The 13094-nt window shown below is 49.6% G+C and overlaps 1 protein-coding gene across 1 annotated transcript in view; it reads right to left on the minus strand.

Moving 5' to 3' along the window:
- The window catches only part of RNF17 (ring finger protein 17), a 2333865-nt gene that overhangs the window by 1726475 nt on the left and 594296 nt on the right, over positions 1–13094 (minus strand). The window contains exon 15 of the mRNA XM_086933472.1: positions 671–829. Within this exon, the coding sequence (XP_086789598.1) occupies positions 671–829 (159 nt within the window). The remainder of the gene's footprint in view (positions 1–670; positions 830–13094) is intronic.

Here is a 13094-nt window from a genome sequence, read left to right on the forward strand (position 1 = left end):
CAGCTACCAGAAGAATGTGACAGACATAATGGTGTGTTACTTTTATGAATCGATCTTTGAACAAAAATACAGATAAAAAGTGTCATTTTAATTCAACAATCAGTTTCTTTTCAAAAATCACATGCAATCTACACAAATGGCCTCTTGCTGAATTCAGAATTTTGCATAGTTTTCCGAAATGTATATCTTTGCGGGTTCAACCACGGGTTTCACATCTGCTTCCAATAACAACTTTAAGTAGGCTGAAACTGCAAAAAATAGATGAAATGGACTACCAAGAAAAATGCAAAAACTGCAGTAAAAAGGTTTTGACTCTGCTTGTTCATGAAAGGTGGGAAGTTAGTGATATTAGCACTGAATGCCTTTTGTTGAAGTAATTCTTTAGAGAAAAAAAGGCAGACGCTTTCTTGCACAGCAAGAAAAAATGAATAAACTGAATATCTTTAGCATTCCAGGGATGTGGAAAAAAAAGGACCCAATTGTAGCCTGGATATCATTGGTTGAAAAAAAAGTTTATGCAGGCCTAAGCACAAATTGCACTAAATATCAAAAAAAGAGTTCAGCACAGGGGGTGGAAAAGACACATCAGCTACGAGGTTAAACACAGTGAATGAAAAATGTGTCAAGGAGCTTTTTGCACATTTCTACCTAAACAAAGTTGATACATCACCTAGTACCAAAACATCATTGGGGCTAGGGCCGGAATTTCTGCTGCAATAGAGGGCGAGGATTTGTTCCACCTCGTTTGCTGTTTTCTTCTTGGAATATCGTTGTATATAAAAGTGACATGGATTTACAACATGAGTCACGAATACTAGTTCCTGATCGCCTGCACAAAAAGAAAAAATATTTTAAACAGACCTAACAGATTTAAGCGTTATAAAACATGTAAATAACCAGAGGAATCAACAGCCTAGAAACTCAAGTGCTTTAAGAATGAAACATACTCCCTACAGTATTTATCGGTTTGGATGAGCTGGGAAAGAACATAAAAAACGCACTAATTTCATTAAAGATGATCACATTCAAAATGTTAAATGACGCAGTAACTGGTACCAGGATTGTTACTCAGTGGCTGATTTGAGGGATAGTACATAGTTGTAGGGTACCCTTAACGTGACAGTCAGATTTGAGGAAAGAATTCTGTATCTCCAAAAAGTCTCCTACCTCTAGGCATAGTAATTAAGGATCTGGGAACTTTTTGTGACACAACCCAGACACCGCAGCCGGCCCTAGTCAGTTCAGTTCAGTTTATAACTATTTGGACATACGTTGTGAGAAGTTGGCCTGATATATGATGTTCACTAGTTCTAGTGACCACCTTGTATCAGTCCAAACAACCATTATGGTGATTGGTTGTAAGTCAACCTTATAGGCCAGCTATCCTAGTGGTAGCGTGGACAAAGCAGTCTTAGGCTAAACTCTTTTGGCATGTGAAGCCAGCTGTATTACCATATGTAACCCCCTTGAACACCAATTGAAAGGACACCACACAGGTAGTTATGAAAATAAACAAGATATTTATTACCTAACAAACACCTCTGAACTCTTTATGAGGTCAGAGGGCTAAGCACATGACAAGACTCTTAAGAAAAATACGTTAGTTGCACAAGTTACAATGTTGCCCTAGGGACGCGGCAAACCATGTACTAAACAAGTGGTATAAGGAAGTCGATAGAAGGAATGGAGCTGTCCAGAGGCTGTAGGATCGCTGGGACTACACTACCCTAACTTTAGGTAAGTAATAGGAGGCCCACGGAACGCGTGTGCAGAGTGTGAACTCACACGCGAGATGCGTAACAACGTCTATGGACAGTACAGTTCAAGAAAAAGGTGAGTACGGACAATCCTGACTAGTTAGGACTAAAACGACTGTGAATCTGGACACTAGGAGAGTCAATCTACCCTTGAGCACCGAAATGCTCTTGTTACCTCACCCACGGGCTGCAGGTGCATAGGTGCGAAGTCGTGTCGGGTTTCTGCGTTGAAGTCAATGGAGCCTGAAAGAAAAGATGCTGCAGGCGACCAGGAGGAAGATGTACGGAGTGATCCAAGGGTGGATCAGGAATGCTGAAGACCTGACAGCAGAGGGGACAATGTTCAAAGTCACTAGCCAGTGACTGGAGTGGAACCAGGAAGGAACCAGATGCTGTTGTCGCGATCAGGTGAAGAGTGGACGCTTTGCTCTGCAGCCTCGTGGTCCAGGAGGTGTCTTCGACGACTAGGATGGAGGCACGAGCTGTCCCACGCAGGTTCTCGCTGTCGGCGGTGTTGGTTCCGGATTCGGCGTCAACAGGCCTTGGCAAAGGCAACCCACGCGGTGAGTGGAAAAGGCGTCTGGTGCAGACCAGGAGGGTCCGGGGTGCTTCTCCTTTGCAGGGAAGCAGGGGCCAGTCTGGAGCAACCAGACCAGCGGTGTTGATGTCGTGGATCATCGTCTAGGAGGCCACTAGCCAGCCGGAAAGTGACCAGACAACACGTCGAGCAGCAAACAGGCAGAAGGGCCCCACGCAGATCTCGTGGATGCTGGAGGGCTGGTCTTCTGTGCAGGAGCTGCTCGGGGCCGGGGCTTCTCAATCCCCAAAGCACTTCGTCGAAGTTAGCTCAGAAGTCGTGCTGGAAGCAAAGTGCAGTTTCTTCAAGATGGCCGGTCCCATGTGTCTCGTCGCACCCACGGATCTCAGCTGTGCTGCAGATGTGAGTTGAGGTCGGAGAGGTCTGGGAATCCGGGTCTCGTAGGGGTCTGAAGTATGGATCCTCGAGGGAAGACGACAAAGTGAAGCCGCTGGACGCTTGATGGTGCCTGCTGGCGCAGGGTGGACACTCCTTGCCCACAAGGGAGATTTCTTCAGTCTTCTGTAGCAGAATGTCGAAGTCCAGAGTTTCTTCTTGTAAAGTTTTCAAGTCCGGATTAATCTGATTTGGAATGGGACCAGCTCCTACCTTTATCCTGCTAAAGGGGGCTGCACTATCACTAGGTCCCTCCCATGGGTGGGACCAGGAAGGGGGGTGGTTACACCCCCTATCCTTTGTCCGGTTTTTTGCCAGAGCTGGGGCTGGAGTGCCCCAGCAACTGGTTTGAGCCGGTGTATATGCAGGGCACCTTGTGTGCCCCAGGCATGTCTCATTCCTTTCAGCCCTGTCCTACCTAATACACAAAATCCTGTCTGGGGTGGTGCTAGCACCTCCCAAGGCAGGAAACCCTTTGTCCAGGCCTCCCTCGCTGGAAGGACTCCCAGCAGCAGGAGGTCAGACTTGTGTCTGTGGTGGCAGCATCCATTTTGTGATGCTGAGGCTCGAGTTAACTTTAACTGGGGTTCACAGTTACATACATGTTGTGTCCTTCTAGAAGGGTGGGATGCTACCCCCGTCGCCAGAACTGGCGAGGGGGTAGTATTCCAATTCGTATGACACCTTACTCGACATGTTTTGATAATGCTATGCCAAAGTTAGCAATAACCGTGAGGTTATAATGCACTTAAGAGTATATGGTATAGAGTTATCATGGAAACAGCTAAAGGACTTGGTTCCGAAAGCTGCAGACAGGCTCAGCTCATGCCAGAGCACTATCTCACATAATTCCAAGCACTCTGCCTCCAGGATCGTTAAGGCCTGCCATAGGAGTGACTTATAGGAGTATATGTGTCCATTATAGGTTTAGATATAGGTATACTATATCTACAGCAAGGGGTGATTACACCACCTTGCCCCAGCTGATTGATCAGCCAGTTGTGTCAGATTTGGAGGGCCAGCCAGGGGGGGGCATAATACATGCTGCAGCCCCTGGTAGGCCTTGGGTTCACTTATGCCCTGGGTACCTAGGGTACACTGTACAGGGACTTACAAGAGTGACCCAATACCAATTGGTAAATGCACCTAAAGTACATGGATGTCAATTTAGAGAGAGAACAGCTAGGCTGCGGGTCTGATTAGCAGGCCCACAGCCAGGGAAAGTCGTAAACCAGTGAAGCAAAAAGCAAAAATCTGGCGTGACCATAGGATTGCAGACCCTACTCTCCTACAGATATGTAATAAAAACATCAAAGTAAGACGGGAATTGCTACGTGCTAACTTACTTAGTTTGTCTGATAACAACTCGAGGTCCATAGTCAAAGCCTGCTTGTCCACAAACGAATGAACGCTCTTTCCTGCAAGCGCTACGTGCTACGTAATTTACAACATGACACAGTCACGAGTTGGTTCACTACGCTGAGTTTAAAGGAACAGTGTATGCGGTTATCAAAAAATGTCAAAACACTATGCGAAGAGCAGGGGGCCCCATGAATACCCTGCCACTGTCATTGTAAATCTATATGCCCTCAAAACAAACAACAAATATGTACCAGACATGCTGTTCTATGATGTTACTGCATTCTAGCTGCAAACACAGGATCACCACCACAGCTCGAGGCTCCTTCGTGATCTCTAGTCCATTGGTTAGTGGGTCCTCACGAAGGACAATCCTTTGTTTGAGCTTTCCTAGTTGCTCCAGACATGCTCTGACTCCCCTCCAAAGGAAGAGTCCCACAGACATTGCTGGTCTGCACCAAAGTCAATCTTGTCATCTTGCGTGGGTTGCTGTTGCCAAGGCTTGTTGGGTCCAATCCAGATTCAGACGCTGCAGCACTCACATCCTTCATGGGACAGCTCAAATCCAGCTCCTGGTTGTCGTCGACACCTCCTGGTCCTCGTGGATGATGAGTCAAGCTTCACCTACTTCACCTTAACCCCTCCGTCACGGTCCGCGGGTGAGCTGTGCTTAAGACGGAACGGTTCAGTCACGGCCCCGCCCGCTCTTCAGAACGTCAGCGCAGGCGCAAAATTCACGGCGCGCAGGCGCGGCGAGCGGGCCGTGACGGTACCATTCCGTCACCAGCACAGCCCACTCGAGGCTCGTGACGGAACGGTTCAGTCACGAGCATGGGAGGGGTTAAAGCACCCGACATCGGCTGGCATCTTCAAGTCGCCATACTGGTAACTGGCTAGTGACCCACTCTGTCCCCTCTGCTTTCAGGTTCTTCAGATCTCTGTTCCGCCCTTGGATCCATCCAGTCACTTTGCTCCTGGTCGCCTGCAGCACTTCTGTGCAGCTCTCCATGGGAATCGACAACGAAACAAGACACGAAAAGACACCTATGCACCCGGCTTCCCTGGGTGAGGTAACACGAGTACTTCGGTGCTCCAGTGGGTCTTGACTCTCGAAGTGTCTAGTACTGAAGGGGTTCCCTCGCATTCCACTCCTAAGTGTCCTAAATCTTTAACCTTTTCGATGCTGATGACGGAACCACTCCGTCATCAGCCGCGGTAGCGCTGAGCTGATGACGGAGCAGTTCCGTCATGGCCCGCTTGCAGCGCCTGCGCTGCGCGGATTCCGCGCCTGCGCTGGGCGTTCCATTGAGCGGGCGGGCCATGATGGAGCCGCTCCGTCATGAGCACAGCTCAACCAAGGCTGGTGACGGAGCGGTTCCGTCACCAGCATGGGCGTACCGCACGGCCGCCCCGCCCCCTTAGCGCTGCGGCGGAATAGCCACCGCAGCGAAGGTGTTATTTGTGTAACTTAAACTTTCCTTATAGAAGTCTATGGTGATTTGCGGCTGTGTTTAGACACTGCACGCGTCCCCCGTGGGTCTTCTGCGTCCCTACCTTGGGTGGTTTCTGGTTGTCCCAGCGGTTCTACAGGCCCTAGGGCTCACTTCTATCCCTCACGTGGTTCTTATACCACTTTTTTAGTATATGGGTTGTGAAGCCCCTAGGGCAAAACGTATACTGTGCTAATTTGCTGTGTGATATTTAAGTTATTGTATTGTACTTTGGCCTCTAGCCTCAAAGAGACTAGAGGGGTTGTGTTTATAATAAATACATATATTTTATATATATACCTTGTGTGTTGTACTTTTATTTGATTATTCAAGAGAATATAGACTGGTAAAACAAGCTGCTTTACATTCCTTCAAGACCTAGCCTGATGGCTGCTCTCCACAGCTACCACTAGGATAGCATTCTATAAAGGTTGTCTTAAACCTACCATCAATATGGGTCGTTTGGACTGCTGCAAGGTGCCCACTAGAATAGTGGACATCATATGCCAGGCCAACTTCTCACACTGAACACAAAGCGTTCACCAGACGCTAGTATTTCTAAAATAAACTAACAAGAAGGATTGCCGTTTTGCATTTTAAGTACAAATGAAAGAACAAGTTACTTACCTTAGGTAAGAATATATATGTAAGAGACATAGATTAGTTATAGATTCCTTACCTTAGAATTACCCCAAGGCGTCAGACTGGATACAGAAAGTTTTTTTGTCAGCAGTACCCCTGCATGCCGAAAGGTGGCTTCGGTCGGCTCCACGTTCGTCATCGGTCTCGTGGTCGCCGGGATGACATCGCGGTAGCTACTTAGACGCCGCCCTTGCGCGCGGATGTCAGTTCTGTACAAGACTTTCCACACCAGAAGTGCAGAGCCATACAAGACACTGAACACTGGTGCACAAAACTAGTGCCCTGAAATGATGTCCCTTATCCTAGAAATCAGTTCGCAGAACGGGTAAGATGGGTGGGGCGGTAAGGAATCTATAGCTAATCTAGGTCTCTTACAGATACATTGTTACCGAAGCGAAGTAACTTGCTCATCTGAAACAGACAATTAAGTTATTGATTCCTTACCATAGAATAGATACCCCAGCAATACCAACCTTAGAGGTGGGTCTGCGTACAAACTTCACACCAGTAAGTCCAGAACAGCCACAAAGCCATCTCTCAGGACTTGGCTGTAAAGGCAGTAGTGTTTTGTAAACATGTGCAGTGATGCCCATGTAGCTGCATATGTCATTAGGGGGACTCTACGTCCAAAGCAGTGGTAGCTGCCGTCGCCCTGGTAGAAAGGGCGCATAACCCCACTGGAGGCTCCTTCTTTGCCAAGAAATAGCAAACTTTGATGTACAAAGCGACCCATCTAGCAGTGGTCCGTTTGCGCACGGCCCAATCTTTTTTGGAGCCTATGTAGGCAATAAAAAGCTGGTCATCCACCCACAATTGCTTTGTGCGATCAAGATAAAATGAAAGGGCACGTTTTGGATCCAGACAGTGGAGTCTCTCTTCCTCTTTGGAAGGATGCAGGGTGGAAAGAAGGTGGGCAAAGTGATGGTCTGTCCAATGTGGAAAGAAGTAACCACTTTGAGAAGGAAGGAAGGAAGAGTTATAAGGACAACCGTGTCAGGATAAACAGCCAGAAAGGGAGGTTTTGAGGAAAGAGCTAGGAGCTCACTCACACTGCGCACAGAGGTGATGGCCACCAGAAAGTGGAGTGCAAAAAAACGATGGATTTAGGCCCAGATCCTTGTACTGGGGTGAATGTATGACATTGTTCTACATTCTGTCCATCAATTGTGTTTTTTGCAATTTTCACCCCGAGTGTGCTAGGTATACTCAGACATGAGTCCCAGGCTCTCCACACCACTGGAGTCAAGCTATCCAGGCTGATGAAGGCTGATAGCCAGAAACCGGTCCTTGGGTGCTTGATTCCGGTCTGGGAAAGACATGGCTTGGTAGTTCGGACTGGACTGTTCCCATGAGGCACAGGGTCAGAGCTGATTTGCATATAGCCAGTGTCTAACCCAGGGTGGTGTGGAGCGCAAAAAAAAAACCGATGGATTTAGGCCCAGATCCTTGTACTGGGGTTAATGTATGACATTGTTCTACATTCTGTCCATCAATTGTGTTTTTTGCAATTTTCACCCCGAGTGTGCTGGGTATACTCAGACGTGAGTCCCAGGCTCTCCACACCACTGGAGTCAAGCTATCCAGGCTGATGAAGGCTGATAGCCAGAAACCGGTCCTTGGATGCTTGATTCCGGTCTGGGAAAGACGGCTTGGTAGTTCGGACTGGACTGTTCCCATGAGGCACAGGGTCAGAGCTGATTTGCATATAGCCAGTGTCTAACCCAGGGTGGTGTGGAGTGCAAAAAAACGATGGATTTAGGCCCAGATCCTTGTACTGGGGTGAATGTATGACATTGTTCTACATTCTGTCCATCAATTGTGTTTTTTGCAATGGCCACCAGAAAGGCAGTTTTCAAAGTCAGAAGCCTGAGAGGACAGTTATGTAGCAGCTTAAAGGGAGCGCACATAAGATACCTTAGAAACAACTTCAAGTCCCACTGAGGCATTACGAAGGGCACAGGAGGCAAACGATGAGTAATGACCTTAAGGACGCGATTTACAGCAGAGGACTTGAAAAGAGAAGGCTGATTAGGAAGGCTGAAATGGCAGAGAGATAGCCCTTAAGAGTACCCAGAGCAGAGCCCTGCTGGGCCAAAGAAAGGAGGAACAAAAGAACCTCAGAAAGAGGGGCAGAAAGGGGATCCACAGCCTTTGCTGAGACCCATGCCACAAATTAGTTCCATCTGCAGGTGTATACAGTCTTAGTGGGGGACGCCTGGCTGCCATGATAACATCACAGACTTCGGGGGGAAGGCCAAAGGCTGTCAACTGTCGCCGCTCAATCTCCACTCAAGGAGGTGGAGGCTGGACAGGTTCGGGTGGAGGACCGACTCCTGCTGCTGCGACAGACGATCCTCCCAAAGAGGCAGTCAGATCGGAGGATCTATGACCATGTGTAACAGCTCTTCGTGCCCAATCCGGAGCCACTAAGATGACTTGGGCCCGGTTGCGCTTGAACTTCGTCAGAACTCTGGGCAGTAGTGGTATCGGCAGAAAGGTTTATAAAAGACTGCAACTCCACTCGTGATGAAAAGCGTTGCCTAACGAGTGCCGCCTTGGAAATTCCAAGGTGCAGAACTGCGGACATTGGTCGTTCCCTTTGAGGGCGAATTGATCTAACCAAGGCTCTCCACACTGCTGAAAGAGACCTTGCACCACCTCCGAGTAAAGAGTAAAGACGCCATTCATGATCCATCATGCACCTGCGGCTGAGTTCATCCACCCTGGCGTTCAGGGAATCTGCCAGGTGTTGAACCACCAGGGATATGCCCTGAGGTTCCAGCCATGTCCCGAGACGAAGAGCCTCTAGACATAGTTACATGGAGGTGGGGTTGTCTGTGAATACCTGCACTAATCTTCCGCAGCCAGAGGGAAGGAATGCTTTTAGTGCAAGACAGATAACCCGAAGCTCCAGAAGGTTGATGTAGAGGCCCGACTCCGACAGAGACCAGAGGCCTCTGATCTCCACCTCTCCCATGAGACCGCCCCATCCCAGCAGTGATTAATCTGTCAACACTGTGAACTCTGATTGGGGAAGGGAGAGGGATCTGCTGTGGACCCAATCCTGATTCGTTAGCCACCACTGCAATTGGCGTGCAGTGCCCTCCAAGATCTGAATGCAATCGGAAAGATTCCCCTGATGCTGTGCCCACTAGAACTACAGAACTACAGGTCCCACTGCAGAGTTGCATATGCCACCTGACATGATCTACCAGCAGAATGCCATGAGGCCCAGGAGCCTCAGGGTCATCCTGACGGAAATCCGGGATAGCAGCTGAATGATCGGAATCATAGCCCGAATATTCCGGACTCGCTGTTCGAGAGGATAAGCCAGAAACTGTGTTGTGTCCAAAACCGCTCCGATGAAGAGGAGCTTCTGGGAGGAAGTCAGGTGTGAATTCGGCACATTGATAGAGAACCCTAGCGAATGTAGGCCTGCCGTAGTCTAGAGGTAGGAGACGGCAGCCTGGGGGGAGCCCTCCTTCAACAGCCATTCGTCGAGATAGGGGAAGACTGGAACCCCTGATCTGCACAGATGAGCTGCGACCACAGCCATCACTTTTGTGATCACCCAAGGGGGGCTGGTAAGGCCAAAGAGGAGCACAGTAAACTGAAAGTGCTCATGGCCTACCATGAACCGCAGGTAACGCCGGTGGGGCGGCAGAATAGGGATGTGAAAAAAATCGTCCTGCAAGTCCAACCCTACCATCCAATCTCCAAGGTCGAGGGCAGACAGGACCTGAGATAGTGTCAACATTTTGAACTTCTCCTTCCGGAGGAAGCGGTTGACGTTCCTGAGATCCAAGATAGGACGCAGGCCTTTGTCCTTCTTGGGCACCAGAAAGTAGTTGGAATAGCAACTAGAACCTACTTCTGGGGCAGGAACTCGCTCAATGGCTCCCTTGACCAAGAGTGCCAAAACTTCCTGTTGGAGAAGGGCCAGATGATCCTCCGACATGCAATGGTACGGAGGTGACATGGATGGAGGGGTAGTCTCGAAGGGGAGGGAGTAGCCCCTCCAGACTATTTGCAAAACCCACCTGTCCGACGTGATAGTGCGCCATTGGGAGAGGTGATGGCGAATCCTGCCGCCCACTGACGATTGGTGACTCTGAAAGGTCGGATTAGGAGTGTTTGAAGGCTGCTGCAGAGGGGGCTGTGGTGGATTGAGCCGCCCACTGGCCCCAATAACCACGGCGGTGGTTCCCACATCCCAGGCCGCGCAGGGGCTGAAAATCTTGTGCCGGCATGTGGCTCTGGGCGGGACATGGCTGGGGACCCCTTCCATAGCCACGAATGGGAGAAAAGCAGATTGTGCAGTGCGGGTGGTGGAGAGGCCCAAGGACTTGGCCGTAACCAGAGTCCTTAAAGCGCTCCAGCACGTTGTCTGCCTTGTCGCTGAACAGGCAACGCCCATCAAAAGGCAAGTCCATAAGAATGGAATGGACAGCCCCTGAAAAACCAGTCGACCTCAACCAGGCATAGCGTCAAGGGGGTACCAACGTGGAAATCATCCTACTTCGCGAGTCAGCGGTATCCAGTCCACAGCGAATGGTAAACTTTGCTGTGCCTCTCCCTTTGGCAACTGCACAGGAGAGTAAGGCCCAGGCTTCCTCCGGGCACAGGGGCAGTCAACCGGAGTCCCAACCTGGAGGAAGCAAACATCTTCCCAAGGTGGTCCAGCTTTTTGGATTCCCTATCAGGTGGTGCATTAGCAAATGTGCCTTTTGAGGTGGAGGCTTGGAGCTCTCAGGGGTGGGGTGTTGGGAGAGGAAAGTGGGGTCGCCTGGAGCTGGGTGGTGGTGTCGGCAATAATCCTATCGACAGGAGCCCCTGTGTTGGCCCTGGACCAGGTGCCCAAAAGGATGTTGGTTAGGGCTTCATTTAACGGCAGCAGGGGCTCCAAAGAGCTCAGTTCAGGATGAAGCACCTCTATCAGGAGGTTAGTCCTGACCGTCACCATAGGTAGCTTGAGTTTGAGAGCCTTGGCCGCCCTACGCATTACCATTGCATAAGACGATTCCTCCTCTGAGCCACGATAGGAGGAGACAACATGCCAAGGTCTGGTGAGTTATCCAGAGCAATGGCTTCCCACAGTTTCTCTCTTCAGTCCGGTTCATAACTCAACAGGTCCGTCAAAGGGTCTCCAGACCCCTCCCAGTCCTCCTCACCTTCCTCTGGTTATCAACCAGGTCTAAAGCAACCAGGGTATAACATGGGCACAAAACTGCACTTCGGCATCGAATCCGGCGTCAGTCAACACCGGTCCGGCTCCGTGTCTACCTCGGAGTGGAGGCTGGGGTCGACGCCAGCTGGGGACACAACTGTCATCTGCTGCGGACGTGGTGCTGGTGGAATCGGCGCCGGGGGAGGTGTAATCAGGTTAACCGGCGCCGATCTGGATTCAGGCCTGGATCGAAGAGGACCCTGCAGTGTTGAAGGCCCAGAGCCCCCAACTGAGTCCGCGGGACCCGAAGGCATGACAGCAGAGTCAGGCTGCCCGAAGATGGCATGTGTGTCTTTGTAAAAGGTGCAAAGCTGGGCAGGGGTCGCTCCAGGGCCCACAAAGGGAGGGAAACTGAGTCGACACTTCAGGCTCCGCACGAAGAGCCACAGGAGGGGCACCACCCGCATCCCTCGTTGCATCAGCTGACGGACGGGGATAAGTAGGGGAGCGACAATGCTTCTTCGGTGACTTCTTGTGCTTAAACTTACCTGAGGACTGAAAAGACTTTGAAGAAGACTGGTGGTGATGTCCCCACGACCGGTCCTTTGACCTTCCAGGCGACCAGGACATCAAACTGCATGAAGCCAACTGCCGGGCCTCGAGAAGCTTTCAGGACCGCTCCCGCAAAGACTTCGGATTCATGGTCTGGCAGTCGGAGCACGACTTGGGGCTGTGGTCGCGCTCCAGGCAAAACATGGACACGCGGTGTGGATCCTTCACCGACATCAGCCAGCTGCAGGAGCGACAAGCCTTGAAACCGGGCATCCCTGACGTGCACCAGGAGTCGAAGACTCAAAAACGGTGTGGACAAAAGTCAACAAAAAGTCAGTCAAAAAGTGACTGGAGGTACAGCTCTCTCCGGATCTGTGCTGCCTGGTGCAGAAAATGAAAGAACGGACGTCCGTGAGGGCAGCGTCTAAGTAGCTGCCACAACGTCATCCCGGCGACCACGACTCCAACGAGAAGCATGGAGCTGACCAACGCCACCTTTCGACGCGCAGGGGTACTGCGGACGAAAAAACGTTCCGAATCCAGTCCGACGCCTGGGGGTAATTCTAAAGTAAGTAATCTTTAACTAATTGTCTCTCTCGGATAAGCTTAGGACCGACATAGAATTTATTTTAATGAAGCGTTTTCATTTGTACTTAGAAAGAAAAACATCAATCATTCCTGTTAGTTTATGTTTAAAATTAAACCAATCCCGTCAAGTGAACAGGTGTTCAGAAGGCGTGCTAAATGCAGCTCAAAAAAGGTTTATTAAGTGCCTGCCCTCCTCCTATGTCCACAGCATCCGGCATCTATTGGTTAGGGGGATGATCTTTGTTCTGTATAGGCTGATTTTTGAGAGCCATTATAGCTTGTATTCAAACTTCTTCAAAATGGACATAGGTTTTTGAATGATCAAAGCTAGCCAACTTGTGATCAGACCATTTTTTAACATTTCAAAAATGTTTCTTTTTTTAGTGGTTAGTTTTAGCTTTTTAGTACCCCTCTGTTTCCCTCTATTAGGATCAACCGCGAAGGAAGGTTAACTTTCTCAAAATGTTGCCTCTGTATTTGAAGTATCATAATTCACGATAGAAGGTAGAAAGCCACTAGCAATATGTGTGAACTGTAAATGTATTCCTGATTTTTTGTTGTCAAAT

The sequence above is a fragment of the Lissotriton vulgaris genome, chromosome 8 (assembly GCF_964263255.1).
Source record: "Lissotriton vulgaris chromosome 8, aLisVul1.2, whole genome shotgun sequence".
Lineage (NCBI taxonomy): Eukaryota > Metazoa > Chordata > Amphibia > Caudata > Salamandridae > Lissotriton > Lissotriton vulgaris.